The 25,344-nt window shown below is 40.4% G+C and overlaps 1 protein-coding gene across 1 annotated transcript in view; it reads left to right on the top strand.

Annotated features, from left to right (window-relative positions):
* Positions 1-25,344, top strand: part of jade2 (jade family PHD finger 2) — a 458,373-nt gene that overhangs the window by 391,186 nt on the left and 41,843 nt on the right. Inside the window, 1 exon segment of the mRNA XM_030154999.1 lies at positions 9,119-9,236. Within this exon segment, the coding sequence (XP_030010859.1) occupies positions 9,119-9,236 (118 nt within the window).

The following is a 25,344-nucleotide window of genomic DNA, read 5'->3' as shown; positions in this document are numbered from 1 at the left end:
TCCTAACTGTGAGAGCAGTCTTTCACAGAAGTCCGTGTAATGACCACAGACCTTAAATCTGTGATGGGCCCGCAATAGTGATACCAATGTAAGCTGTGGTCCACACACGGATCCTCCAATTCAAATATAAGTGCATGGGGATCACTCATCTTACATTGTCCACGCACGGTTCTTCTTCCGATCCAGGTCTGGGTCGCGGGGGTAGCAGCCTCAGCAGAGGAGCCCAGACAGCCCTCTCCCCAGGCATATCTGCCAGTTCCCAGGCCAGCCCAGAGATATAATCCCTCCAGCATGTCCTGGGTCAGTCTCCTCCACGCATGGATCCCCCAATTTAAATATAATCCCATGGGGATCACTCATATTATGTGGTATGTAGTACGCAAGCATGACTGATGCCTGTCACTGACTTACATTGGTATAACTTCTGTGGGCCCATTGCAGAATTTTCGGGGATTCCGTGATACCATCACAAATTTGAGGTGGGGAGCTGTGCCTTGCATTGCAGGCTGTTCACGAAAACGACATGCCGACTTCTGTTGTCTTTTGTAGTTTTACCCAAAAATTTAAATCAAAAATCGAGTTTTTAGAGGAAAAAAATCGGGATTTTATTTTTGGCCAAAATCGTGCAGCTCCATTTACAGGTAAACATAAACAGCCCAAATGTCTTCAGAAGACAATTCTCCTCAAGCTACTGTGCTTTAAGTATTTGAGTTTTCTTGCCATAAATGTAACCTTCAGTTTTTAACACTGCAACAATTGTGAAGTCGGTGCTGCTGCCCAGTCATTAGGAGAGCTGTAAATGATTCAGAGGGAGGTACATGGTCAGTGAGCTGTGGATATTATTGTGAACATTTCTAAAAGAAGGAGAGAGTAGAGAAAAGCAGCCAGGTTTATTAGAGTTGATGTTTGACTCCCTCCCCTCTCTTGGCTCTCCTTCCTTTCTGCCTCCCACTCTGCTCTCCTCTCACCCGTTGTGTGTCCAGGCAGAGGTGGTCGGTTTTACACACACTCAAACACATACACACATGCAGAGCATCCTAATCAAAGCCAGGCTCTGCACATTGTGTCCCAGTTGAGCAGCTATTTTTATCTGCGGCGCTCTAACAGGGATGGAATGGGTCAGATAGGCCAGGCTGACGAATCCATCAAGACCAACAGATAAACGGTCCGCCTGCAGGACCCACATACATGGTCTGCATCATGACTACACACAAAAAAAAAAATCATTCCTATAACTGCAAACTCATCCAGCCTTTGGCTTCATGTTTGTTTGTCTCTGTCTGACTTGCCAAATAACACACCAGAATCCACACACTAAAAAGGTAACTTGCAAGTTGGCAACATGTAAATGGCTTTGTTCAGGCTGCAAGTAAATCAGATTTGTTTCTCAAATTACATCCATAAGACAGGCTGTTCTTTCCAAGTGATCAGATCAGATTTGATATATCCCACATCATTAACCTAACCTGTATGAGTTGCTGTGGTACCAACATAGGTGCCAGTAAACCACCTCCAAATGTGGTTTGGATCTGATTAACAAAAATCACATTTCATTTAGTTTAATGGAGTCCAGACTGACAATGATCAATATGTATATATTGTCTGGTTTAGGGAGTGGTTATTATGGTTGACATATCAAAGAGTCATTAAGGTATGCTAGATCCATCATAAAAAGAGTAAGTTTTCCATTGTTTCAGTCAGATTTAGTCCTTCCTAAAGGGCGGCCCTTATTTGCTACCATTTCCACTCAGCACTGACATAGACACTGAAGACAATACAGACATTTTGATAGTAAATAATGCCGTAATATCAGAAGGTCGGAGTAATGCACAGAAATCTGTTTGCCAACAACCACTGAACAACAACAGAACATATTAAAGGGTCAGTTTGTAATGTGTAGTGGGACCTTAAAGCAAAGATGGAGGTGGTACCCCTCTGCGCTCACCATGACCCTTACACACAGATCTTCTGAACCCTTATTAATGTATGGTCATCCATTCACATGGTGTTCTCAACCCCTCTGACCCCTTCCACTTAGGAGAGAGGAAGTAAATCTTTTCGTGCCTTTGGTGTAGCGAACAGTGGACCACAATGCACCACAACAGGTGGTGTGGGTGCGTAGGGGTTAGCATTTGCAGTGGCTTTCTATGTTGAGTTTTGCTGTTCTCTCTGATTTCCCCTGCTATTAAAAATGGGTCAAACCTGTATGAGATTAGATGCTACTATACTAGCAGGAGAAATGTGCAAAACAAGGTAGGATAGGAATAGTGTGACAATACTGTTTCTTTAAATCTCAAATGTGGATGTATATATAGTATGTGCCGAGAAACAGAACGGCGCTAGTAGTCTGAACAAGGCCGAAGAAATATCCAGACTACTACATCATCCGGGGGAACAGGGAAATTTGTTCATCTTCTCAAGGTGGTAAAAACAAGAACAAAGTTTGTTCTGGCCAAGTCATTTCATACTTTACAAGAAACTCAAGTGTGGAACTCCTAAGGGGTTCTCCGCTTTTCCACACTAACCACGCCCATTTTGAATACCTAACCAATCGAACAATAGTTCTCACACACTGTGACAGTTTGAGTTTGATGCTTTAATATATTTATTTTATATTATTTTATTATATTGATTTTTTTAAGAGTGCCAGCCAGGTCTCTTTCCTGACATTTAAAATGTGAACTTAGTTTAAGTCAGTCTGTTGTGTATGTCTCAAACCACACAAAGGATGGGAGTCTTAATTAAACCCGCACCCTACACATTAAATGACAAAAACAATAAACCACACATTCAAACCATTTAAAATTCAAAATCATGTATTAAACAATGATTATATAGAAAAAAACAAATTCAAGCCCACAGTTGCTCCCCCAAAGTCCAAACTCAACAAAATCCACCAACCAAGCAAAAATTCCAGTTCATTTAAACAAAAAAATTCCGCTCCGGGTTTTCAATTTTCAAAAGGAGGAGGAGGGGAAAAAAAATTCAGTTCATTTCAGTTCGTTAGTAAAAAAAAAAAAAAACAAGAGCACATTTCCATTCAAGGCCTTCAAAAAAAACAAGAGAGCAGAAAAAAAAACTCAATTACTCACACCGCTCCAATGTCCGGTCGCAGTCAGTCAGTCTGTCATTCAGTCCAGTCCAGTCAGTCGATAATCTGGTCCGGGGTTTGCTGCTGGAGTGCTGGTATGTGAGGGGGACCGTCTTTGCTGCAGTGGGATGGATGTGACGAGCCAAAGGGTGAACGGATGACGATGAATGGAGTTGGTAAGAGGTATGAAGGATTCAGCGGACGTTGTGACAGGATTAACTACCGCACTGTTATCCTAGTTGTATGAGCTGTAGCTCCGACACTTCCAACTACGTAGCGACTCGACCACTGTATGGGGGGGGGGGGTATTTAAAAACTGCTGCCAACTGCGGGAGAATGAGGTGGCGACGATTTCCGGGGTGGATCAGGAAGCTAACAGGCATGTAACGGGGGGGGGGGGGGGGGGGCGGGGGGTATTTGGTGCAACTAACCAAGCTGTCACAACTGCATGAGAAGAAAGTTCTGCCAGGATGGTGTGTCAAGAACACATTGTGGTGTGTGAGAACTCCAAAACTGGGGCTGCGAGAACAAAATTGGGAGCGAGAAGAAAATTCTCTGTTCTCGCAAAGAGGCTTTAGAGCAGTGATGTCAAACTCATTTTAATTCAGGGGCCACATAAAGCCCTATATGAACTCAAGTGGACCAGACCAGTAAAATAATAATAAAAAAGTAAAATTGCATAATGAAAATGTTTCCAAAAATGTCTTTAAAAGCCTGAATAACATGAACCATCTGAAAGTTCTTAAGAAAAATAACTGCAATTTCAACAATATTATGCCTTAGTTTATCATTTACACGTGCATTTCAACTTACAGATCACAGTGGATCAACAAATACACAAAACATTTAGTAACAGGCAGAATATTGATAAAATTCCACTTACTTCTCTCAAGACATTTCAGGTTGTTCATATTTGCTCAGGTTATTCACATTTTATTGTGAAAAGATCGTTTATAAATGTAAACAATTTCATGTGATTTTACTTTTTTACACTAAAACAAAGAGAAAATTTTGGAGTTGTCATTTTTTTATAGGTTATTATGATGGTATTTTACTGGTGTGACCCACTGGAGATTGAATTGGTCTGTATGTGAAACCTGAACTAAAATGATTCTGACACCATTAATTGTTAATCCTATTATAATGGACGTTCTGTGTCCGGTGCATGTGTGTCTGATGCATGTGTGTCTGATCAATGTCCGATCGATGTTACAACACAGGAGGCCGTTTGTACGGGTTTTCCTCAGCCTTTACAGGCCTGATGGCCGCCAAACTCACCAAATGAATACAAACATTACCTGACTATCTACTAGCCACAATTTTATGTCCGTATTCAAATGTTGTGAGGTATGCTGGGAGATTTTAACAGGGTCCCAGCTCACCACAGACCGGGTCCCAGCTCCTGCCGCCATATTCCATTTTCGGAAGTGGTTATCAGTGTTGGGAATAATGATGTTAAAAATAACAGCGTTACTAACAACTTTATTGTTTTCCAGTAATGGGTGATCTAATTAATTACTATTTCAAACGTTACAACGCTGTTACCGTTACCGGCAGTGAAATGTGGCACGTTAATATGCACTGATATCTAACAGCTGTTATCCGTCTTGCCTCGCTCAGCCAGGCATGAGAGATGTGACGTTCGCGTACAAGTCAAGTCTTTTGAACAGCTCTTTTAAGTGAACGATAACAACCGATTCGTTGCGAGCCGTTAATTTACGTGCCGTTCTTATATTCAAATTGCCCACACTGCCTTCATGCTTCACCTGTGTGCCACATGAGTCTGAATTGTCCACACTGCCTTCACCTGAACGACTAACGACATCTCCGAGTTTGAGTTGTCCACAGCACACCCCATTAACTTGAATGCAGCTACATGCACAGCTAATTTAGGGGAGGACCTATCAGTGAGAGTCCGACTGACTGGATGGGAGACATTTACTACTGTATCCAGGAGGAGCGACTGAAAAAAGTGGAGACGTGGCTTTAACTGGAGGAGCATCTTCTTCCTGTATGTGCAGATATGCATTCATGTGGTGGAAAAGCCGGGCCCTGGTGGACCCCAGCCTCACCACAATTATGGTATGAAGTACCTGTCTGCTGTTCTACTCTATGCAACGGGCCGTGAAACACGCTCAAAAATCAGTTTCCTTTTACATATTTGAAGGTTCTTCAAAAAAGTCACGCAATAATTACTTTCCCTGGTAACTATTTACATTTATGAAGGAGTAATTTCATTACTAATTCAATTACTTTTTGGGAAAAGTAATTAGTAACGATCACTAATTACTTTTTTCAAGTAATTTGCCCAACACTGGTGGTTATGCTGCCGTTCATGAAATTTCTACTGCTAGCAGACGATGCTACAATATGAAGGCTGCAGTTCACTACTGCTGTATGAATTTAATCATGCGTGACAGGCCAAACAAATACATGCTCTTCCCTTCATGCCTCACATGTTGGCTCAAATTATTACCAGCACAATGCATGATTAAATGGTATGTTTACAAATGGATAGTGGTGGCAGACAAGTTCTACTATCGCACAATGACACCACGGGTACAATGCCGCTAGTATCTTCAATATAAGTTTGCATTTCACAAATTCATCCCACAGGCTGTATTGGACCCTTTCGTGGGCCCGTTTTGGCCCACGGGCTATATGTTCCACACCTGTGCTATAGAGTGACATCTGGACATTTTTTGGAAATAAGTTAGGACCTTTCAAAGGATACATGGTACAAACTAGAGTTCTAATCATTGCCAATCTTTATATCTCTGGCCTTGTTTGTTTGCTTTTTTAATAGCTGCATACCTGCCCTCCTGCACAAACAAAAATCACAGTCTGTCCAGTCCCATTAGCATCACAGCAGATCTTCAGCTTCACACATGTACACCCACTGTAGCACACATGCAGCTGTGGTTACACCTATAATTACTGATAATACCATTGAGAGAGAAATCCAGTTGGCAGACGTCCAGTTTCTTGCTGGTTAGTTTGGGACTTGACTTCTCTGGTTTGGACCTAATTAATTTCTCTCTCCCTTTTCTTCTTTCGCTCCCTCCTTGTTGTGTAAGATGTAACATACAAACAATACAATATTTTTAATACTTAAAAACAAGTAGGAGCAGATGAACCATTTGTCTTGCACATAAACTTCAATATCTGCTGTAGCTCTAAGATGTTTGCTTTGAAACCCACATACAACAGTACTTATGAGACCAGTAAACAGTGAGAAAGCTGTACTCCACTCTATAAAAACATCTGCACAACAGTCCAGCCATATGAGTTTGGATTATTAAAACCCTATTAGAAAAAAGTTTTATGCTGTTTTAATGTTAGTTGAGTAACCTTATATCGCAAGTTTTGTATGTTTGCAGGAAAGGATCTGAATTTCATCACATCCTGGTTAAATTTATTTGTGTTTTTAACAAATTGAAATGTTCTCAGATCATCATCCATTCAAGAACATTAGCATGACTAAAAGTATTCACTATCAGATGTACAGTATGTCAATTAGATGTAAAACGTTTCTCATCGTAACATGGGTAGAAGATATTTCACTGATGAGTATATCAAAAGAAATGTACTCAATTATTTACTGTGTTGAATAAATGTAATGAAAAGCAAAAAAAGTCACTTGTTCAAGCTACTCGAGCATGTGATCGTTTTCTCTGACTTGTAGATGCAGCACCTTTCTTTATTCTCGTGCTTCTCTCTTATGTCTTGCCAATTCAGAACAGAAATGCACACACATTTCCAACTAAAGCCTCCCTTTGAACATCCATATGCTCTTAACATAAGCACATACACATTCCGCCTATAGGAGCAGATGATAGTAATTTGGCCATTTGGAGAAGCAGAAAGGCTCAGCTGGAGATTGTGTTTGAGTGGAAGAAGAGTCTGGGTGCCAGTTTATGGGCAGCAAACAGGAAGATGCCTCTTGACTCCCACAGTAATTGTCTTCTTACTGATACACATACTTATCTTAATGTTATATGTTGTTACATTGAGCCTTTTAACCCTCCACAAAACTTTTATTAACCGTCACATCTCATTGATTGAGCAACAATATAGAAAAGGACCACAAAGACACTTATTAGAGGGTCCAAATAAAGAATGACTCGGGAATAATTATTACCTCCGCCAGGAGGTATTGTGATCACTTTGCCTTGTGTGTTTGTTTGTTTGTTTGTTTGTTAGCAACTTTACGGGAAAACTATTACAACCATTTTTACCAAATTTTACCCACAGGAAGGCCTAGGCCCTGGGACGAACCCATAAAATTTTGGGCCAAGTAGGCCAAAGTTCAAGGTCACAGCAAGGTCACAAAATCTCAAATTGTCCTCTCATCATAGAGCAGTTTTTGAAAATTCATTAAAAAACTCAGAACGACTCCGATTAGCCTCCAATTTGATACACCTGTAGCTTATAACAATACCTTGTATTCATTCATTCATTATCTGAACCCGCTTTATCCTCACTAGGGTCACGGGGGTTGCTTGGAGCCTATCCCAGCTACATAGGGGCGAAGGCGGGGTTCACCCTGGACAAGTCGCCAGTTCATCGCAGGGCTGACATATAGAGACGAACAATCACTCTCACATTCACACCTATGGGTAATTTAGATTAACCGATTAACCTATAAGTGCATGTCTTTGGATGGTGGGAGGAAGCCGGAGTACCCAGAGAGAACCCACGCAGACACAGGGAGAACATGCAAACTCCACACAGAAAGGTCCCACCCCCCGTCCACTGGTGTTGGAATCGAACCCAGGACCTTCTTGCTGCGAAGCACGAGTGCTATCCACTGCACCACTGTGTCACCTCAATGTCTTGTATTTGGCACAAAATTGTCCACATCCACTGTAGAGTGTGAACTCAGTGGGCATTTCAATTTAACACTGAAAATCCCATTTACAACACATTTTTCATTACCTCCACCAGGAGGTATTGTGATCACTTTGCTTTGTGTGTTTGCGTGTTTGTTTGACTGTTTGTTTGCTAGCAAGATAACTTAAAAAGTTATGGATAGATTTTCAGGAAATTTTCAGGAAATGTTGATACTGGCACAAGGAACAAATGATTAAATTTTGGTGGTGATTGGGGGGGGGGGGGGGGGGGGGGGGCGCAGATCAGTCCTGGCGGAGGTCTGCGCTCTCTGAATGCTTTTCTTGTTGACTTAGCATTTCTTTGGAGAAGTTGTTTTTTTTTTTTTTTAATGGGAGTCATTTGGTTGTGGCTACTGCCCTTTAATATTTTTACCTCGGATGAATAAAATTAGATGGTAACCTTTCATAGTGACATTATAATTAAGTGTCTCCTCACCTGGTGGAGAATGTTTACCCCACCTTTTATCTCTGGTCACTGCTCAATAATAAACACTTTACCCTCCATTTATCCAATAATTGCCAACATTATCTTTTTGGTGTAATGTACCTGCTGCCAAAAATGAAGCTGACCCAAGCAGCTGTGGCTCAGCTATATATAAAATTTGAATAATATTGAAACTACGAGGTAAAAGGGGCTAATGAGCTCTATGAATTTGCAGAGAATATTAAATTTTCTTAAAAAAGAAGGGTCTCTAACATTACACTTTTTTTTACACAATTCTTAGTGCACCTTTTAATTTAATTTACGTATCTGTGTGTAGTGACCTAAACCAAACATTTCTATTTGTTCTTGTTCATGATATCTGTCGTTATAGACTTGTGTATTCCTCTCTTCTTTGATTGGTTGTACATTTTACGATAGCGTGTATCTACAGAGGTCTCAGACTCATCTTTATTGTCATTCAATCATTACACGTGATCAGAATTAAACATAGTTACCGAGGTCTCGTTGTGTGCAGCATGAATGCGTAGGATAAAATGACAAATAAAAAATAGACAACACCAAAATATATGTGTCTGTTTGTCCATGCACTACATTGTATCATAATGTGTTATGAGTAATGTAATGAGTCGGCATGCAGCATGTGTCAAACCTTAGTCATGATATTTGAAGCAATATTGTGTTGTGTTTCAGGTGCGTAACCTGTGTTACATGGTGACACGGAGGGAGAGGATGAAACACACTCTGTGCGACCTCCAAGAGAAGATCTTCCACTTGCAGATACAGCTGCTAGAAGAGGACATGGCTGGGGGTAAGACCTAGGCAACATGATACGGTTTAATTACACTGTAAAGACTGCTAAAAAAAGATAACACATTGACCTGCTCCTACACTGTAGTTGATCCTGCCAGTACACACAACATGAAAACAGTACCATTTGGAAAGCTCAAGTGCATAACAGATTCATCCAAACCCTTGTTGACTGAGTGTGGTGGGTGGACAGTTTGGAAATGGCCTGTCATAATTTTTGCACGGTCGGCCAAACATGACACTTGCACAGCAAAGAACAGAGGAAAAAGAGTTCAGCCAGATATTGTGATGCACAGCATCCACATAAATGTAGCTGGATTTCCTCTCTACACTATACAGCTGACTGACTTTGATTCATTTCATGCAGCCTTCCTAGGATGGAGAACACGATTTAGTAAGTATGACCAGTGAAAAATATCAGTCTACAGGTTACTGGCCTGAGTTTTTAGCTTACTGGCTGACAGGCCGTAAGCTATTGTCGTCGTGCGGTGTCCGTCGTCGTCGTCGTCTGTCGTCGTCCGTCGATGCAATAACTCAGTAAATATAAATGATATCAACTTGAAATTTCTACAGTACAGCCCTGATGGAGAGATGACCAAAACATAATGGCCACATGCTGATCAGGATCATCTTCTGGATCCGGGAACTTACGGAAAATTTAACATGGGCTCTTATGGGGAAAAAATTTCAATCGTCTTTTTCTCCCAAACTCCAGTTCTGATTGACTTCAAACTTGGTATACAGCTTCTTTATGATGATGTCAACACAAGGTATTGAAATTATTTCGATCCGGATCTGATTCTGGATTTGGTGCGACTTTGAAAAATTTTCCTATGATAAGACATAGGAAGTGGATTGATACAATAAATCAGTAAGTATCAATGATATCAAGTTGTAATTTGAATTGTTTACAGATCTGATTGGAATATGACCAAAACATGGGCTATTTCTGTAATATAATAAATACACATAACTGGGTGATAATAAATAGCATCTGGGTATATTTCCCAAAGCTTTTGATTTGGCCAGTAAGCTACAGGGCCATTGGTCCTATTTTTTTTTTATTATTATGCTGTGAATGCTCGATGCTGTACACATTTAAGTTGATGTAAGCACTGTATTAGTTGAAAAGGATAGGCAAAAAAATAAGCTTTTGCTTCTAGCCTATTCCTTTTTTGGTTTTTAGCTTACCAGCCAACAGGCCGTAAGCTATTTTCATCATGCAGTGTCCTGCGGCGGCGTCTGTCGTCGTCCGTCGTCCAATACAAAAATTTCAATCGTCTTCTTCTCCGAAACTACAATTCCGATTGACTTCAAACTTGGTATACAGCTTCTTTATGATGATGTCAACAAAAGTTAGTGAAATTATTTGGATCCGGATCTGATTCTAGATTTGGTGCGACTTTGAAAAATTTCCCCATTATAAGAGATAGGAAGTGGATCACTGCAATAACTCAGTGAATATAAATCATATCAACTTGAAATTTCTACAGTCCAGCCCTGATGGGGAGATGACCAAAACATAATGGCCACATGCTGATCAGGGTCTTCTTCTGGATCCGGGAACTGACGGAAAATTTCATATGGGCTCTTATGGGGAAAAAATTTCAATTGTCTTTTTCTCCCAAACTACAGTTCTGATTGACTTCAAACTTGGTATACAGCTTCTTTATGATGATGTCAACACAAGGTATTGAAATTATTTCGATCCGGATCTGATTCTGGATTTGGTGCGACTTTGAAAAATTTTCCTATGATAAGACATAGGAAGTGGATTGATACAATAAATCAGTAAGTATCAATGATATCAAGTTGTAATTTGAATTGTTTACAGATCTGATTGGAATATGACCAAAACATGGGCTATTTCTGTAATATAATAAATACACATAACTGGGTGATAATAAATAGCATCTGGGTATATTTCCCAAAGCTTTTGATTTGGCCAGTAAGCTACAGGGCCATTGGTCCTATTTTTTTTTATTATTATGCTGTGAATGCTCGATGCTGTACACATTTAAGTTGATGTAAGCACTGTATTAGTTGAAAAGGATAGGCAAAAAAATAAGCTTTTGCTTCTAGCCTATTCCTTTTTTGGTTTTTAGCTTACCAGCCAACAGGCCGTAAGCTATTTTCATCATGCAGTGTCCTGCGGCGGCGTCTGTCGTCGTCCGTCGTCCAATACAAAAATTTCAATCGTCTTCTTCTCCGAAACTACAATTCCGATTGACTTCAAACTTGGTATACAGCTTCTTTATGATGATGTCAACAAAAGTTAGTGAAATTATTTGGATCCGGATCTGATTCTAGATTTGGTGCGACTTTGAAAAATTTCCCCATTATAAGAGATAGGAAGTGGATCACTGCAATAACTCAGTGAATATAAATCATATCAACTTGAAATTTCTACAGTCCAGCCCTGATGGGGAGATGACCAAAACATAATGGCCACATGCTGATCAGGGTCTTCTTCTGGATCCGGGAACTGACGGAAAATTTCATATGGGCTCTTATGGGGAAAAAATTTCAATTGTCTTTTTCTCCCAAACTACAGTTCTGATTGACTTCAAACTTGGTATACAGCTTCTTTATGATGATGTCAACACAAGGTATTGAAATTATTTCGATCCGGATCTGATTCTGGATTTGGTGCTACTTTGAAAAATTTTCCCATTATACGAGATAGGAAGTGGATTGATACAATAAATCAGTAAGTATCAATGTTATCAAGTTGTAATTTGAATTTTTTACAGATCTGATTGGAATATGACCAAAACATGGGCTATTTCTGTAATATAATAAATACACATAACTGGGTGATAATAAATGGCATCTGGATACATTTACCAAAGTTTTTAATTTGGCCGGTAAGCTACAGGGCCATTGGTCCTATTTTTCTACACTTTAGGGAAGGTAATGTAAATAACTTACACTGACAGTCCATGGGTTTATTTAACACTGATGCAGAAGTTGATTATGCCACAATAATATCACACTGCAACAGAAATTGTTAAATATACATTTATAGAATTTCAGTCATAGTTTTACTGAGGTGATGAGGTGAAAAGCCTGTCATCAGAGAGAAAGGGATGAGCTATACTACTGTGTAAACTCTGATAAAAAAAAAACATAATTACCAAGCAGGTTTTAGATAATAGTTGGAGATGAAGTCATCATATACAAATAAAGCCTGGTCCCAAAATATAGGCCAGGCAAAATAAGGCTAAATTCATTGTGTCTGTCATGTAATTTGTGCATCAGTTAAGCACACTGTTTGATTTAATAAATTCAACTATATAATCGCACTCATTTCAAGACTTTCTTGTCCTAGATCACTCAGTTTCTGTCAATGGTCAATGGTCAGGTTTGCATATGTTTTAATACGCTAATCTAAGCTTATAGCAGTAGCTCGTTCTAGCCCACTCTAAGACTAACCTCAACTTAACCTCCAGTTCTTGCTACAAAATGTATGAAAACCACCCTGATTCTGCTGTCTCAGGTATGACTTGATGCACAGATTCTATACCTGTTTTGTTTTTTGACAAGCCCAGGTATCGGAAGTTTTGTGATATACACTCATTCTCATTCTTTATACATACTGTCAGCATGGTTTTACATCTTGACTGAACCATCTAGTATGTACGTTCTTATAATGAAAATATTAAAAATGTTAAATCTGTCATTATGTCTGTGATCTCCCACATTTTTAATAAAACCCACTAATGTGCACCAGGTTGTAAGTTGGTGTCAATGTGGAGATCTGAGACAGGAGCACAGGGGAGTCGAGTCTAGTGCACATGCTCAGCTGAATAGAGCAGAACAAATCACTCTTGATGCATTTTATACATTAGTTATGGATATAACTACTTACTGGTGCCTTTCTCACCCTTGTCATTGTAAAAGTGGATACGCAACATAAAGATAGTCAGGTGAAGGTAACACGTAATGGTAGCAATTACAGAAGAGTTAAAGAAAACGTAGATGGATCTATGTGTGTTGGATCATGTTAAAGAGCCCTCTTAGTTATAGTAATCATGACCCGCAGCTGTAGTGGTGGTGACAGTGAATGCTTGTTGTCATGGTGACAACAGAAGTCTCACTGGCATAGTAATGATCATGAAGTCTTGTCAGCTTGCCCTGTGGATGTGCTCTACAGTCTGTGTGTGTGTCAGCGCTTGATTTGCACTGTTCATCATTCCTGTGGAAAGCAGCACTCTATGCACTCAACTAAATCTTACAAATACTTTAACTCACTTTCTAACTCCCTCTGTCTCCTACTAACACACAGACACACACACTCACCCAGTGCAGAGCTCCTGACTCAGCAGATTGCTGCCATCAGGTACTGGGAGCTGTGCTGCTGGCACTAAACAGCCATATCTATTCACACTGCCACAGGAGTTAGATTAGAGAGGACAGTTGGTGTGTGTGTGAGGGCGTGAAGGATGAGGCCGTCGCTTATAATGATTTGTCATGTTCCTCACCTTGTATCTCCCTCTTTTCTCCTTCTCTTTTTTCTTTCACTCTTACTTTCCACTCTCCATCCCTCTTTATCCTCTTCTACAATCTGTTTTCTCCATCCTAGCTCTCACGCATTAGCTCACACATTAGCTGCCTTTTTCCCCAAGGCTTGTAGTTTTCTTTGCTATTATTTTCTTTTAGACACTCATTTTTAGCTGGGCCATCCACAGCTGATCAGTTGTATCTGACTTTAAAGAGCAGAGCTTTAAAAAGGATACAAAAAAAAAAAGTGACATTCCCAAAAAAATGATTGAAAACATAACCTGAAGTTGGGTTGTGGAAGCACAGTAGAGTTTAAGGCAAATAAAAACTTGTCCGTGTGTAGGTAGAAAGTGTTTGGCAGTGTTTATTAGACTTCAGTTACAGTCCAATTGACCTTTTAACTTGAGTCAAGTGGTGGGAAAATTACTCAGAAGTAGGGGTGAAACGATTCCTCGAGTAATTCGAGTACCTCAATTAATAAAAATGATCGAGGAATTTTCTCTGCCTCAAGGAATCGTTTATTTAATTGTAAAGCTCAAAGCACAGCATTTCGCACAGACTACTTAATGTGGCATGATGCGCTTACATTTCTCACGCAAAGGAAGATGACGGAGGATGCGGAAGTGTTCAGTTGAAGCAGCAGAAGATGGAAGAAGCAAGTGAATACAACAATGATGATGAAAGACCAAAAAAAAAAACAATAAAAATGACAGAAAATGTCAAAAGTGTGGAAGCATTTCAGACTGAACAGCAAGGTAAACGGGGTGACATGTATCTGTTGTAATATGGTCCTTCCATAGCACAACAGCACATCTCTGATGTATGTAGCATCTTCTCATAAGACACCCAGAATGAAGCAGAGGACCCGAGATAAAAATAAAATTAACGTAGGGCATATCAATGAGATTAACATTAATGTACCTTACTAACATAATTTTAGCCCTGTGGAGGGCTAGGTTTCTGTTAATTATGGCTACTGTCGAATGTGTGGCTAGTTTATTACGATTGTGACAAGCATAGATTTAGGCAGCGAGCCATGCACCCGTGATTTGCACGGTTAATTTCCCAAAATCACAGCCAAAAATGGTGCACGGCTTGCTCAAAGCTTTCTCTTACCATGTCACAGCCCAAGTTTTGCAAAATCCAGCTACTTTTTGCAATAATGAAGCGAATCATCAATTAATCGGACGTGTGTGTGTGTGTGTGGGGGGGGGGGGGGTATAGGTTATGAGAGAGACATATAAGGTGGGGTGGCCATTCCCTTGATTCTCCTGAATATAGCAGAAATGTGTAAAACTGTTCATGCATGGACTCGTTCCAAGTTCCCATTCAAATGCTCTTGCCTCTTAGATGCCACAACGCATTCCTGTTATGTCTAAATTGCAAATTCTGAACCTTACAGCTGCCAAAGTTAAGTTGCACATCAAAAAGGCAATGTTTATGCCTTTCTTTTTATTTATTAATGCATTATATTTTCGATACTTACAAGAAATACTAAGTTGAAAGTAATTACATTTTATTTATTTTTATTTGTATTTGCAATTGCCTCTCTGGAAATGTTTCTAGTCAAGAAAATACATTTTTTGCATATGCACAATGAATGTAACAAATAAAGCTGTTAACAAAAAACTGTTATCAAAAAAAAAAAAAAAAAAGGAAACCAATTGGTCCTTCATTATTAAGTGAAATACCTTATTTCCTCTTGTGTATTTGTAATTGCTCTTTAACCAAGCAAAGATAAATTTTATCCGATTACTTGATTAATCGAAAGAATTTTCAGTAGAATACTCGAATGCTAAAATATTCGATAGCTGCAGCCCTACTCAGAAGTAAATTTTCTGCATGGTCAGGATATAATCATTATTACCAGGAATTCAGTCCACTTGTCTGAAATTTTTGTCCAACCGATTTCCCGAAGCCTATTCACCCAATTCTTTTCAGATTTGACACACATTTTCTTTACCACTAGGAGAGATGTAGTGCATAGTTTGATGGCTACATTTCAATTTCTGAAATTTTCTCACAGTGTCACAATGTAATACACAAATCTGTATTCAGTTTTTGGACTTTTTCCTCTAACTATTGATTGTTTTGGATGGTTGATTATTAATTGAAATGAAGCTATGTTAGAAGAAGGAACAGTCACTGTCTGGTGGAATTGTGAACAACTCATAGACATCTGAAGTGGGAGCCAACTACACACTGCTTTTTCTAGGCATCATGTGGCAAATAGTGAAATCATAAGTTTTATCTTTAAAAACATAACATATTTTCAAACCTTGGTATATTATTAATTGCATGGAGTTTTTATCTTAAGAGAAACTAAAGCTGTTAGACAAATATTGTGGTGTAAAAAGTGTAATGTTTAACTCAGTAGTGTAACTGTAGTGTCATAAAGTAACATAAAATTTAAATATTTAATTTTCAGTACCTCAGTTCAGCTCAGTACTGAAGGAAATCTTTTTAGAAAGTTTCAGTCTTAATGCACATTTGCAACCAAATAAATATAATACAGTCCCAGTTAAATTAGCTGAAACTGTTGAGTGTGTTGCAACATACTGAAGATGGAGGTAACAAAACTTTAAAAAACAAACCAAAACTGACAAACTGTATTCTCTCCCACCTGGGTAGTATTGTGTCTCCCGTCCTCTTAGCTGATAGCCAATCTCATCTTACATACACATTACATATTATATCCACACATAGCTTATATGAATATAGGCTGATCAAAAGTTTAAGACCACAGCCTTTAAAAGCCAAAATTTGCACAAAAATGTGGATTCGGGTGTCATTTTCTGTCAGGTATTCACACTGTCATGGCCTCCTGATGGCAAAGGCAAAAAACCTTTCTCTGAATGTGGTCAGATTGTTGAGCTTCATAAGCAAGGCCTCTCGCAATGCGCCATCGCTGCTGAGGATGGACACAGTAAGACAGTCATTTTGAATTTCTTAAAAGATCCTGAGGGTTATGGAACAAAAAAGTCAAGTAGTTGGCCCAAAAAAATTTCACCGGCACTGAGCTGGAGGATCCGATTGGCTGTCCGTCAAGACATGGGGTGATCCTTGACCCAAATTAAGGCCGTTACGGGTTCCGACTGCAGCCCAGTAACCATCAGACAGCATCTGCAAGAGAAGGGCTTTAAGAACAAAAAACGTCTTCAAAGGCCTTGTCTCCTTCAACGCCACCAAATTGCCCATTTGGACTTTGCAAGAGAGCACCAAACATGGGACATTGAAAGGCAGAAGACAGTTTTATTCTCTGATGAGAAAAAATTAAACCTTGACGGTCCTGATTGCTTCCAACGTTACTAGCATGACAAGCAGATCCCACTTGAGATGTTTTCTACACAGCACAGTGAAGGGGGCGCCATCATGATCTGGGGTGCTTTTTCCTTCAGAGGAACAATGGAGCTTCAGGTTGTGTAGGGGCTTCAAATGGTGGCTAGCTATGTGGAGATGTTGCAGGGGGCATCCCTCATGACTGAGGGACCTCATCTGTGTGGTAATGACTGGGTTTTTTAACAGTACAACGCTGCAGTTCACAATGCCCGCCTGACAAAGAGCTTCTTCCAGAGGAATAACATCACTCCTTTGGACCATCTAGCATGTTCTCCTGATCTAAATCTAGTTGAGAATATTTGGGGATGGATGGCAAGGGAAGTTAACAAAATTGGACATCGGTTCCAGACAGTGGATTCAAAATGACTGTCCTACTGTGTCCAACCTCAGCAGCGATGGTGCGTTGCAAGAGGCCTTGCTCATGGAGCTCAACAACTGCACTACATTCAAAGAGAGAAAACTTTTTTGCAGCAGGAGGTCATGACAGTGTGAATACCTGAAAGAAAATGACATTGAATCCACTTTTTTCTCTCTCTCTTTTTTTTTTTTTTTTTTTTTTTTACAGATTTTGGCTTTTAAAGGCTGTTGTTTCACACTTTTGATTAGTTGATGAACATCCTATTTCAGTTCAATTGTTTTCAATAAATTTCTTACTCAAATTTTTTTTGTCTCACTCCCATTTCTTCTTTTTGCATTTTGAAGCTCTTCTTAATATCCAACAGTGCAAAATATAAATTCTTGCAATTTTTCAACTGGTCTTTAAATTGTGTGTGTGTGTGTGTGTGTGTGTTTGTGTGTTTGTGTGTGTGTGTATACGAGAGAGAGAAAGATAGTTTTAGAACTGTAAAATCAGATTTCCTGCTGATACTCTGAACACCACCATCCTTCCTCCCCTGACATCCCTCAGGGATTTTTTCCTTTGAGAAAAACACACATGCCCCCTGTAAACCACCTGAAACCTCCGCCCGCCTGTCTGTCTGTCTCTCATCTGTCATGTCATTCTGTCATGTATATGTATCTGTCTTTTATGATGTCACTACTCTCATCCTACTTTGAGAATGCTAGCATGTTGCCAGCAGTGTGAGGCAGGTGGGCGATATCCCTTTTAGTCCCACATGCACTAAGACAAGCTACATGATCCAAAAGTACATAAGATGTCAACTGCTCCCAGTATGATTCAGTATCCAGTACCTTATGGCAAGTTGAGGAGATTGGAACATACACACAGTCACCAATCAAATTGGGAATATACTGTATTTGGAAAGGTCCAGGTCCATAGATTGTTACCTGGGCTCTACTAAAGGTTTTCAAGGTTTACACTAAATCAACAAATGAGGGAAGTCTGCGACGTGCAATATTTCTGTAGTTGCTTTTCCATTTACCCTCGAACTGCGCAAATATAATTTGGCATGAAAATTTACCTAATGGAAAAATGACAATTTCACCAAAAGCCAAATTTTTTGATTAAAAGATTTTTTGCACTGGAAAGAGGTGGTTTTTCGGGCATAGCACAAATGATATGTCACGCAAAAATGCAATGGAAAGACCTTTTTTCACAACTAGTCAGGTGAATTAAAAAAACGGATGCTGATGTACGTTACAACAAGTGAAGAAAAAGAAACATGTTGCTGTATGTGCGGACACGCCAGGAAACCCAATCATTTTTTAAATTTAGTATGAAATAGAGGGGTTATGTATAATAATGAATATATTTGTAAATCAACACCATATTTACATTTGTCGCCATGTTTATGGAAGGACCTCTTGCGTCATTTCGTGTTAATAAACAAATCATCGCATTTGTGATTTAATGGAAAAACCAACATTATGCACTTCTGTTTCTCCAACATTTAGTAAATATCTGTAAAGTTTTGTGCAGATGTCCAATGGAAAAGCGACTTATGACATGTCATCAATCTGACACAATTAGTATCAGGTGTTGTCCAAGGGTTCACATGCTGAGTGTGAATGCATGGTTTGTGTAAATATAATGGTTTTCCTTATTAATTGCATTTTAGGTAGTCTTGTGCAATCTGTTTATCACATGTTTACAATGCAATGACAGTGAAAATAGGATTTTAGTTCACTTTAGTGTTCCCATGGGGAAATTAAAGTTGTCCCTTGTACGCTCGGAGCTGTGCAATGTGAGTGACCGTTACCTCGAGACCAAGTACAAATCTAAGCCTGTGCGTGTCAGGAGCACTGTGAAGAGAAGCAACTTAGAATGCAGTATGTTTTTGACTGGGAAATCTGGGGGAGCCAGAGACAAACATGAAAAAACATCACAGAAAGGCCCTTGACCAGGTTCAAACCCAGATCCTTCTTTCTGTGAGGTGACCACTGAGACAATTCAAGACAGGTCCTTGTTTGTCTAACTTGTCTATAATAGGGGTGTAACGGTGCACTCGTTTGTACCGAACCATTTCAGTTTGGGGCCTTCGATACAATACGATGGTGTACCGAACAAATACATGTAACCTATGTGAAGAACGCAAACACTCGGGTAGCAAGGTGGCCACGAGCAGAACCCATGTGCAGCATTTTCCTTATATACATTTGCTGCTGCTGAATTCTCAGTGTCGCTGAACAAAACAAACCCAAATAAGAACACTTTATTCTGAGGCTGGGGTGCTGATAAAGGGGGGGAGACAACAGAGAGCATAACAGAGGCACAGAAGCCATGTTGAACCAAAAATGTATCGAAAATGTATCAAACTGAAGACCCCTGTAGCGAAAACATACCGAACCAAAATTTTTCTGTACTGTCACACCCCTAGTCTATTATGTTGCCCATAGTTGAGTATTAGTTTGTATGTAGTGTATTTGCTCCAGCTCCTGCATAAATCTCCACTGTGTTGTGATAAACCAGATCAGAGGAAACCTGCCTAGCAACAGTACACAGTGGCTTTTAGTACCACACTGTTCCTCCACTGGCTCTGAAAACAGACACAGTAATTTCACTTTGTTTTATTACCTATTGTTGAAACGTTTTAGAAACCATTAGAACAAATTTGAGCCTTAATACCAATTCTGTCAATTCATATATACCATGATCAATTTTGAGTTTAAATACCAAGAATGCCATTTATTTGAACTCTTAATATAAGTTGCACTGCTTCACAACCAAGAGGACATCAGTTATAGAAGGTAAATATTTATTGTTATAATAACATTAGTGCCACATGAAGATACAGCAGATTTTTTTTCCTTAAGAGAAAAAATCATACTTAGCAATCCTGCAGTTGACATCACATTACTTTGTGAGGAAGCTGGATTCATAAGTGTTTACCAGTAGACACATTTCTACTGTCAGATGGTTATGCTGTCAGGCCACTCAACCCTAATTTGGAACCATTTCTCAACTAGAACTGGTCCTAAATTCCTGTCCCCAGTGAGTACAATTTAATATAGAGTATGAAAGTGAACAGCATGAACAACTGAAGCAACAAATAGTACAGCAAGACATCTCTGGCTGGTAGCTTTTCCATTTTAAACTGAATTTTATCTATACTAACGGCAATAAACAGGTGTACATGTACAAAAAATGCATGTATTGAAAGCATAGGTTCTGCACTGGCACTGCAGGTTTGACTTTTTCTGAATAGTACACATAGTCACAGTATTATTGTTACACAGTATGTAGAGTGCATTTACATTCTGGCTGACACTGAACTGACAAGCTGACAACAATTAGTATTGACCTCTCTGGTCTGTTTTCAGCATGTATGTATCTGTGTGTATAAGGAGGACAGATGCAGGAACAGGAGGATGGGAGAGGACAAGAAGGTAATGGGATGGGGAAAAAAGGTGGACAGAGAGAGAGCGAAACTGTAGTAACTGTTAAAAGAGAGAGGAGGAGAAAGTGTCTGTGAAAGGACAGAGGAGAGGGGTGGAGAGGGGGAGGCAAAGACAGGGGGGAGAAAAAGCTTTCTCACATTGCACTAATGAGCTCAGGTAAGAAATGGGACACAGTGGCTACACACACAGACTCACGCTGCAGTTCAGTGCACCTAGAAAGAGGGGAAATTAATCACAGACTTCAAAAAGATGAATCCCCTGGTGCTGGTGCACTTTCTAAACAAGAGAGGGATGAGGTTTGGAGGAAGGGAGGGAACGATAATATTGCTGAGATAAAGAGAGAGGCAACAGCAGAATGTAAAAACAAAAGAGGGGAAAAAAAGGGTTTCTGTGTTTCTCCTGGTGACGGTTGGATTTGTGCTGAGATTACATCCTGCAGAGGGAAAGCCTCCACACGTTCAAGCCGAGCCTGCAGGTGTCCTTGAAAACCTAAAGACTAATTCTCCTCTTTTACCAGCTGTAAAACATACAAAAGAACAAGATCAGATTAGGGAAAAAAATGGGAAAATGTAGAAAAATGCTCTTTGGGAGATCAGAGGATAAGATGGTACTCCTGTCAAAACAAGAAAAGAAAGAAAGTACAATTTGGTAGTTGTGTGAAGATGTGTTCCCTCTGGGAGCTCCTTCAAAGAACCCCCGGCACTAATGGTCACCGCACTTTTACCAAGAGCCATGAAATAAATTGGAAAAAGGGGGAGAAATGTCTGTAAGATGTACCTACACTCTTTTACAAACCCTTAAAACTAGTCTCAAAGAGTTCTCCTGCCACCTACACACTAACTTCATGTCAGATTTTAGTTTTACCTGCTTAAACTCTAACAGCAAAACCTTAAAATCATGTGGCGGGGGGCTTTTTTAGACTCAACTGTCCAAACTAGTGACAGCCTTGTATGTGCAGTCATTAGCAAACCTCAACTGGAGACAGTAAGTATTTGAGCTTGGTGCATAGCCACAATTAAAGCAGGTAGGCACAATATTTGGGGGGGAGAGCAGCAGATGGCATGTGCTGTAGCAATAATTGAAAACATCCTTCCATCATTTGCTGTAGTATCCTTGAAATAAATCTAGGGACTGTATGGATAATGTACAATAGATAACGCCGAAGATTTCCTCATTAACTTAGCACTAAAATGGGGAATACATAACATGTGAACAACTTTGGCTATTGGCCACATGGATATTTTATACATCCATTTTCCATTTGTAGGGACAGAATTTGTAGGGATACACTAAATTCATACTTCTCCACAAGTTACACCTTTTAACAAAAATGCAGACACAGGATAATCTGAATGTAGTAAATATGGTGTCTTGTTTGTTGCATTGTTAGGAAGTTGCTTTCATTATCTAAATATTGATGAAAAAAAAAACAAAAACCTTATACTCAAGAAAAGGAAGTTATTTGAAGTAGGGATGTAAACAATTAATCAATTATCGATGAATTGTTGATAAGAATTTGCTCAATTAAATTATTAACTGTTGATTAAAGCTACACCGTATGATGTAGCATTTTTACACTTTTCTTTTGTCATCTTAAAATGCTCCTAATAAGCGTGTGTCAAACTAAAATATAAAAGAAATCCACCAGGTATTGAAACTCAAAAATGTTTAATTCTCATATATTGCTCATATTTCTGATAAAAATCTGACCAATCGTTTGAAATCGAATGAAATAATTGGCCGAACCTGGCTGAGCCTCCTGTCAATCATCCATTATGGCCGTCCAGCATCCGATCCATTATCGCTGTCTCCACATCCAATATGAGTACCTCTGAAACTGACGCTTCACTTCCACTGCTCCTTCTGTCACTGACCACAGTCTACTGTGTAGGATGTGTATGGATAGGGCTGAAATGCACATGTGGAAGGAGAAAAAACGGATTTATGAACAGAACCAACAACCAAGGGGAACAAAATGGAGTCCGATGAATGAAGGATGGAGATAAAAGCCAGGTGTACTGGACACCACAGACAGGTCCGCACAAAGCTCAGCTTTTATGACCACGAGACTCATACAGGTACATGTACTTGGTGTCACATAATCTAGGATGATGTAGGATGATAAATGTATGGACTATGAAACCTCAAATGTCCACGGAAAATTCGCGGAGGCCGCGCGTTCACAGTGCGCACGCCCATCGCCTGGGCACCTCATCTCCCAGCTGATGAGGAGCAGTGAAGACAATGACCCAGCGCTGCACAGACCAGACCCTTAAATACAGGGTCTACTGATGAAACAGGGGCCGTGGGCCCACGGAAGGTGGATGATGTATTTGATTGCTGAGGGAGGGGTCCGCGGACACGCCGAAGCGGACCGGACCTCCACCTCCACTTCCACCAAGCGCATCAGGTGATAGGAAGGGGGCATCAGAGCTCAGGCAGGGGGAAGCAGGCGGGGCTTTGGAGGGAGGCGGGTTGTTCATGTTCAAACTTTTACTAAGTGCTGTGAGAAATGCCACATCAGGAGGTATAGCTTTAATTGCCCCTGTCCACCTGTCCACACCTGTCCGAAGGCTGCCAGTTTGTCCGCGCTGCAATGCCGCAGCTGGGATAGGCGGTCATGGAACCGGTTCATGGTGTTGATGAGTTAGAATCACTTTATGGACATGGTGGAGCGAAACACAGACCAGCCCATCTTTCTGTAGGAGTGGTGCACCCCCGCCTAAATACACACACAAATGCGGGGTCGGTATCAGATCGGAGCTTTTTCCTGGTCTAGTCCACGGCCAGTGAGACAGAAGTTGAAAATATCCTCCAGGCTCCTAATTGGGGCCACAGGTATGCTGAGCATTTGCAAAGCTTCAGGATGTATCCATCCATCCATCCATTTTCTTCCACTTTATCCGGGGCCGGGTCGCGGGGGCAACAGTCTAAGCAGGGATGCCCAGACTTCCCTCTCCCCAGACACCTCCTCCAGGTCTTCCGGGGGGACCCCGAGGCGTTCCCAGGCCAGCCGAGAGACATAGTCTGTCTAACGTGTCCTGGGTCTTCCCCGAGGTCTCCTCCCGGTGGGGCGGCTCTTCAGGATGTAGGGAAAAGATAAATGAGCGAAAAGTTTCACTTTCACTTCTGCGGGGGGGGGGGGGGGACACTGCACCGCCCCATACCCCATAGTATTATAAGTAGAACGGAAAGTGAAGCACGCACGCAGTTTCCAACCAACAAGCACACATCCCCCGAACGAACTGTGAGCATATGGCCGAGTAACCCCACCACCACCGACGAAACGCACGCGCGCGCACCCCCACCCACCACCGACGAAACGCACGCGCGCGCACCCCCACCCACCACCGACGAAACGCACGCGCGCGCACCCCCACCCACCCACGACGAACCGCACGCGCGTGCACCCCCCCATTACACACCTCCACATCACCATAAATTCCACAGGAAACACTGATTGTATCCAATAGTTCAATAAATCAATCATTAAGTAATATGACATGCTTTTTTCATGAAGTATATAACAATATTTAGCTTTTATTATTATAGACCATATTGAAAGAGAAATTCAGGTTCTCAGGAAAATCGCTGCTTATCAATTCATCGTTAATCGATTGATAAGATCAACCAACTAATGATTAATGGATTAATCGATAATTTGCATCCCTAATTTGAAGGGTCCCTCCAGTGAATTTTCATCGCTAGCTATTTCAAAAGACATATAATACGTATAATTCACGTATAATACTAGCAGTTCTGTCAGGTAACTTATGTTACACCCCGCTGTTAAGTACAAATGAGTACAAAATTACTGCTCCCTAAGTCAGGCATAGTCAGCGACATGTTGCTTCCTTCCTGGGGTGTTCCAGCACCCGTATTGATGCAGATTTGTTGATTTGTCCAATTACCTGGTCAAAAATGGACTGGTCACTGCCCCTGTGCAGCAGACACCAGTCTAAGATGACACATTATTGGATCAAATAGGTAACCATTTACACCCATTTCCTCAAAATTGCTAGCCATAGTTAACTTCTTGAACACATGCTTTCCACGCAGTCTTGCTCACTGACTACTGCTTGTTTACTCACACTCGATCACCTGGAAACAATGGTAGTATGTCACTTCTGGCCGGCAATGGCTGCTCCTCTTAGGTTCTGCTCTCGCATGTAATTCACGTAGTAAAAGGGTCCAGTGTCGTGCATTTATGGAGAATTTTTAGTGAATTTGCGCCTCTCTTACTTATAAGTAACACACAAAGCACAGTTCATGTCGTAAGCATGACCAGTACAGGTACACATTAAGCTGTTCAAATCTACCAAAACCCAGCTATTATTTGATTTTACTATAATAAATAAATATATTTTAAATGTCTCCAAGTTTCATTGCACCACATCTGTGTTCACCCCTTGTCCTAGAACAGTTTGTAACAGCCATAAAAGTTACAAACTGCAGCAGGTTTCTCTCCA

Source organism: Sphaeramia orbicularis, chromosome 14 (assembly GCF_902148855.1).
Source record: "Sphaeramia orbicularis chromosome 14, fSphaOr1.1, whole genome shotgun sequence".
Taxonomy (NCBI): Eukaryota; Metazoa; Chordata; class Actinopteri; order Kurtiformes; family Apogonidae; genus Sphaeramia; species Sphaeramia orbicularis.
This window is presented reverse-complemented; position numbering and strand designations above follow the sequence as displayed.